The sequence below is a fragment of the Haemaphysalis longicornis genome, unplaced genomic scaffold, assembly GCF_048455015.1.
Source record: "Haemaphysalis longicornis isolate Haplotype H1 unplaced genomic scaffold, Haemaphysalis longicornis Haplotype H1 scaffold_4, whole genome shotgun sequence".
NCBI lineage: Eukaryota > Metazoa > Arthropoda > Arachnida > Ixodida > Ixodidae > Haemaphysalis > Haemaphysalis longicornis.
The window spans coordinates 125,470,334-125,476,939 of NW_027526361.1; the positions used below are offsets into that span (position 1 = coordinate 125,470,334).

Sequence of the window (6,606 nt, forward strand, 5' to 3'; positions counted from 1 at the left end):
GTCCATTTGCAGTCATCGGATCGCGCAGTACCGAAGAAGCAACTGAGCAAAGCGCGTACCAGTTTATTTGCAGAGCAGAGGGAGTGGAGAGGAGGAGCAGCGCGAATGCGCGTGATTGGACAGCTGGTGTGCAGAGGGGAGAGGAAGAGCAGCGCGCGATAGCACAAAGGTGGTGTGGAGAGGAGGAGAGGAGAGAGTGTGGTGTTATCCCAGCTGTTGTGGAGAGGAGAAGAGGTGCGGACGCGGGACGACGGAGTGTCGACTAAGAGATGCTTTGCATCTAAAATGGCTCTAATTTAGGCTGCGAAGGTGGTTGGAAAGCGAAGCTTTAAACGACACCCACAGCAATTGCCCATGCGACATCACTTGAATTCCCACACGTGGTTCTACAAAGAGTGAAACCAGAGATTCTGCAAGCCGTTACCTGAAATTCGGGAGGGCGGCGTCCCGAACACCCCAGCAGCGTCGGCCACGGCCGGGCTAGAGCGGCGGACGCCGCCGCTGTAGCCCGGCTGTGAGTCGGCGGAAAGAAAACAGAGAGGAGGGTCTTTCATAGGGTGAAACAGCGGAACCTAGCCATCCTGTTGTGCTAGCTTGGGACTGCACCACCTCTCGACACAAGCGCAGGCACCGAAACAATTCCGCATGGGAGCTTAGTCATTCCCATTTACACCGATTTAAACTAGTTTGTTCTGTAAGTCTGAGAATAGCAAGAAAGCTGAGAGAACTTTTATAATCGCTATTGATTAGAAGCAGTTGCTACTTTCGCCTTTTGTAATACCTCTTAAAACACGACCGAATTGGTATTCACCAATTTAAAAGGGAGCTCCTATCGTAGCAAGCAGTGCGCAAAAGGTAGCAGTTCTCTAGCGGCCAGATGTGTGTATGGGGTTTGTACATTTTGTTTTCCCGCCCTGCAAACGAATCCTTAACGTACGTTTGCCGTACGACCACTTAATTCCGTCGGGTACAGGTTACCCTACAGGGGATGTCGAACAAGTTATTCAAGCCATGCGAACGCATCATGCAATTGACGCGAAGCTGCACTAAAACAGGCCCAAACAATCCTCGCTAAAGCAGACGACAAAACCGTACCGCCGATGCCGGCGCCAGCGAGCACGCACTTCTGTGCGGGGAGCGCTGGGTAAATTGGCCGAGCCATCTATAGTGCGCTCCGTGCGTGAAACCTTTCGCCACTTCCTCTCTCCCCGCCGCCGCCTCCGCCGCGTTGGGAGTTGGTTCTCCCGCACGCCACAAAAGAACCGTTTGCTGGTGGAGCTAGAAAGCTTTGCTTTATTAAGCTGTAGAAAACGAGTGGAATCTATGTTCATCGAAAGTGAAAAGCATGGAACAAATGAGAGGTAGTTGTGGTAAAACCCATACCACTGCATGTAATTGTTGTGTAGCTTTTAACAGAGAATTTGAAAGTTTAATTTCTTCATGACTGTTGCACAAAGAGTCGTATGGCGTGTCGTTTTTTGGCCGTGCAGCAGGATGGTCTTTGTAGTGATACCCCAAAATGTTTGCACCATCTCCCGGCGCTCCACACGGCTCCCGAACTGAATAATACATGCAATTGAAGAATGTGTATATACCACGCCATTCTAAAGTTACGACTATCAAACATGGTTAAGTAGCGCGGAAAAGACGGGACAAAAGCAGAGACCACACAGCACTAGCGCTAGAGTCCCGTACTTTTGACCCGTATTTACCGCGCTACTTAACCATGTTTCACAGTTCGAACCAACGCGCCCACATTTACGAGTTTACGAATATCATCGTACAGAATTGGGGCTGTGGTCCCTATTTTTAGTGCATAATCGTTCGCAAGCTATGTGCACTCGACAACATTTCGTTTGTCTACCTGTGCGTCTGTCTCTCGGGGTGTTCCTCTCTAACGAGTTGCACAATAGATCCCTGACAAGTGGTACTGCATGACATGATAAGGGGCCCCATGCCTTCTTTAATAATATGTGCCCTTCATATGTATCGCAGATCATGGGAACCACGAGATTTGTCATTTTACACGTCGCAAATATGCATGCTTTTCACGTGATTGTGATGTGATGTTGTGATGTCTTTTTTACAACCGGGTGGTGCAATACAGAAGTCGTGTGCTGAACTCCGGTTCTAGGATACTCTGTAGGAGAGAGTAGCTCATTAGTCAGGAGTGACACCGTACGCATACTGCTCGGTCCTGGAACAAATTGTATACACAGAAAATCGCCGCTGGCCAGCACAATTATGCACTAAGTGGCAACTTTAACTCGGAAATTTGTACGACGTTTATAAGGACCAGAAATGTACGACGAAAAAATTATTGGGGGAATAATTGCTGAAATATTTAGAATCATTGACGTTTCAGGCATCTCCATCTTTAACCTTGGGCTCTAACTGATTCTCACGGTGTGGTCCGGTTTTACAAGCCAACGGCATGAAGCTTCTCGCACATTGTTCAAACCATGCGTTTTATTCTGAACAATTAAAGGGACACTGAAGTGATTTGTAAACATTGCGGGATTACTAGCGCAAATTGTATTCCGGAGTCCATAGGCCATGTTTCGACCACTCTGAGCGCGTTTACGCGAATTTATTTAGCAGAAAAAGCTATCGAAAATGCTGTCCTCCTCTCCGCACCCTCCCCATTTTTTGTGGCGTTTTCGTGTGACGTCACGAGGAGACGAGCTGGCAATTGGCTGCGCTACAGCACGGTTCGCCGACCGTCCGATCGAGTCAGTGGGCACAGCGTTTAGACTGCCGGCCGCCGACGAGTCGTCGCAATTGGCTCGCTCAATTGAAACTAAGCCACCACATGTTCGTGAATGAAAGAATGTGCCTTTCTTTACTTTGTTAGTTTGTACACTGTATCTAGCTCCCAGCCGAGTCAAGGTCGCTTCACACAAGCGCTGCACATGCGACGCTTCGCTGACTTTACGCTAGTAGGAAAATCTAAGGCCACTTGAAGGCGAGAGAAGAGTCAACGAAGTCAATATTGGTACTAAGAAAATAAAATCAACTGAAACTTTTACTGTACAGCGCAAAACTAGGGAGCAGGAAGCACTGTTTTGCGCTGGTTGAACAAGCACAGCGGTGAGCAGCACGACCGACCGCACATCTGCGAACGCTTTTCCGTCCAAGAAATGGAATTGCTAGAAGTGAGATATTGTTGAAGTTTGGGGACGCTTACTGCACGGGCGCTATACGACAAATAGTCACCTAAAGTACTTCAAATGATAAGGGTAAATAAAAGTGTAAACTGGTTATACATTATATACCTTATATAAGCAGCCTCAGGAGAGCTGGGGCTTGTGCAACCAACCAGAAACTATTGACCACTGTTTTGTGCTGTGCCGTGACGCGGTGTTTTTCTGGGACGTTTTGCAACGACACTAAAAAAGGACATTGACATCACCCCATACACCATTCGCTTCTTGCCATTTGAGGACGTTAATCGGGTGCCGTATGACGTTTTTGTGCTCCTAGGTTTGTTTAGCTTGTGGAAGTGCCGCATGACTGATCGGCATGCTGAACCCCCTAGGCCGACCAAGGTCATTTTTCGGGAACAGGCGGCGTTGGTACGGAGCGTTTACGTCGCGCAGAGTAATCCACCAGAGTGGCTGCATCTTTTGGATGCGTGCGTTTGCTTGCCTGAGTTTTGAATTGGTGCCGACCTTTGTTAGACTGACGGGCTTACCCTTTTCTGTCTGTTAGTGTTTATATTGTGTGTCAATTGTCTTGGCTGACTTCTCTCTAAAATTTCCATGTATTAAAGAAAAAAAAAACTGGGGGTTGCCGAGTGGTCTAAGGCGCTAGGTTATCGTTTTGCAAGTCGCAAGTTCGAATCCCCGAGCGTGCATTGTTTTTTTTTTGCCTGTTGATTTTTTCGTTTTCGGCCTATGTTTTCTAAACTGAGTTCACCATTTTTGGGCAGTAACGTTCACTGTTCCACGAGCGAGTATGCAAAACGCGCGCAGACTGCCACTGACGCTCTATCGAGTTCTCGTTAGCGTGCTGCTGCTTGCGGGCAGTGGGCACAGGCCTGAATCAGCACACCCTTGGCCTGGGGCGAACACGCTTTTTACGATACAGGCATGAGTGAGGCAAGCTCCGAATATGAGGGAAAAGCGCATGGCATTTGAGCGTCAGCGGTAACGCGGAGGGCGTCATCCACTGCGTAGGCCTCGGCTAGTGATTTCTACGATTCCAAGCCGTCGTGGGAGGCTTATCTCAGGCATTTTACAGCCGGCAATATGGCAGAAGGGCGGTAAGGAGATTACTGAGATATCGAGAAGGCCCATCCAACGATGCCGTCGGATGTCGGTTTTACAGAACCGAAACCAAATGTCGTTTGAATGTTAACCTCGGACATCGTCCAATCACAGTGCCATCTCCTCGCGACGTCACAGCTTTAGTTGGAGCGGCCGCCACAGACCGCGCATGGTAGTTTTTCTTCTGTCCCGCTTTATAGAATAATTAACTACTGATGAACCGGATAAACAATGAAAAGTGTGGTAATTTGAGCCAGTCTACGCAGTGCAGGCAAAACCGGGAGCTTGACAAATTCACTTCAGTGTCCCTTTAAATGGTAACACCTGTTCTTCCGAGCAGCAGGATTGGCTGGCTGTTGCTGCTATTGTTCTCCACGAGTGCTGAAGTTCTGGCACGATCATTGTCATTCCACCCTCCTTTGCTGCTTACTCGGCCCAATAGTCGCTTCTTACAGAAGTTTTGAATGTGTACTGCCTGGGAAGGAAGAAGTCAAGACCCCATACTATGGTCGCGTCAAGGCAATGGGGTGAGCGGTGCATCTGCGAGGCGTGTCCTCCGACACTACCGCCGGCCATGAACGCAGTGCCAACACAGAAAAATACAACGCTTGAACATGGGCAGGTTTGTTTGGCGTTTACAATGGCAGAACTGTGAGCTGCCATAGACGAGTGCAACAAGAGAAGCGCGTATGGTAAGGATGCCATAACTTACAAGTGCTAGCCAACATGAGCGGTACGGCGGCGCGCGAGCTCCTTGAGCAAGTCAACCAAACCTGGGAGGGCTCGCTGTTGCCGCAAGAGTGGAAGGAAGCTGAAGTGCGATTCATCCCGAAGCGCGTAAAGCCCCCCTCGATAGGCAACATGCATCCCATATCCCTCACGTCCTGCGGCAGAAAATTTATGGAGCGCATGGTGCTACGTCGGTTGCAGGGGAATCTCGAGGACACGGGGAAAGTGCCCGCGACGACGTTCGGTTTCCGCAAACATCTGCGTACCCAAGACCCTATGGTGCAGCTTCTCGAGCTCGTGGTGAAAAAAGCAACGGGCGATCCGCGGGCGATCCTGGCCCTCGACCTGTAAGGTGCCTTCGACAACGTGAAGCACGCGAGCGTGCTGCCGAGTTTCAAAAGGACAAAATGCGGCCCGACAACCTTCGGTTACGTGAAGGACGTTTTGACCAGCAGAACAGCTACCATCACATTAGGAAGGGAGAAGTCGGATCCCATGGAGCTCGGCGAGAGGGGCACCTCTAAGGGGTCTGTCCTGCCTCCCCTGCTCTTCAACCTGGCTCTCCTCCCCTTACCTCATTTACTAGAGCAAATAGACGGCATTGACCATGCCCTTTACGCCGACAACACCACGGTGTGGGCGGTGAAGGGCGGCTCCGACGGGTGGATGGGAGATTCCTTGCAGCGAGAAACCTCGACGGTGCACGAGTACGCCAAGTCATGCGAGTTGAGCTGCGCACCGCAGAAGCGGGAACTTTTACTCATACAGCCGGGCAGACCCAAGAAGGCGCCCGAACCCGCCGTCATGGTCCGAATCCATGGCAAATAAATCAAGCTGACGCCGCAGTGCAGGATAGTGGGCCTGCTGCTGCAGAACAACGGGAAAGCGCAAGCCGCTGTCGTTACAATCAAAGCCACCACAGAACAGATACTCGGCATGTTACGCCGGGTGTCTAAGAGAAACAGAGGCCTCAAAGAGGACGACGCCATCCACCTAGTGCGGGAGTTTGTCGTGTCGAGGGCCACATACTCGGTCCTCCAGCTGACGAGGACGCAGTGTAACACCATCGACACGCTCATTTGCAAGGGAACGAAGAAAGATCTGGGCGTTCCCATATACTCGTCGACCCGACGACTGCAGGACGTGGGCGTCTGGAACACGGTGGACGAGCTGGTTGAAGCTCCCCTCTCGAATCAACGCGTCAGACTAAGTGGAACAGAACACGGACGCGCCGTCCTGTGCAAGCTGGGATTGCGGATCCAACCGACACCCACCACGGCACCCCTACCCGAGAGGTGGACGGAGGCAATCGAAACCAAGCTCCTACCCCGGAACATGACTCCGGGTAAGGGTAAGGATGACGGGAAGCGCGATGTGGGGGCCAAGGCCCTGGCCCGACAGCTGGAGGAAAATCCCCTGGTTCTATACGCGGACGCGTCGCTCAGGAAACACAGCGACCGGGCGGCGGCAGTCGTTACGACACACGACCGACTGATCGTCACAGCGTCGACGAGGACGAGAGATCCCGTTACGACAGAAGAGGTGGCTGTGGCCCTGGTGGTCGTTCAACCGGACATCGAGGCCGTGGTCCCGGCCTCTAAGACTGCGT

At 51.2% G+C, this 6,606-nt stretch overlaps 1 protein-coding gene across 1 annotated transcript; it reads left to right on the forward strand.

The window, feature by feature from the left end:
• The first annotated feature begins 4,994 nt into the window (after positions 1-4,994).
• On the forward strand, positions 4,995-5,348 carry LOC144179989 (uncharacterized). Its single transcript, XM_077708402.1, has one exon. The coding sequence runs from the start codon at positions 4,995-4,997 to the stop codon at positions 5,346-5,348; it is 354 nt and encodes a 117-aa protein (XP_077564528.1).
• Positions 5,349-6,606: the final 1,258 nt, after the last annotated feature.

Excerpts from the sequence above, each read along its gene's own strand:
- LOC144179989 (XM_077708402.1), top strand. The coding sequence starts at position 4,995 with ATGAGCGGTACGGCGGCGCGCGAGCTCCTTGAGCAAGTCAACCAAACC.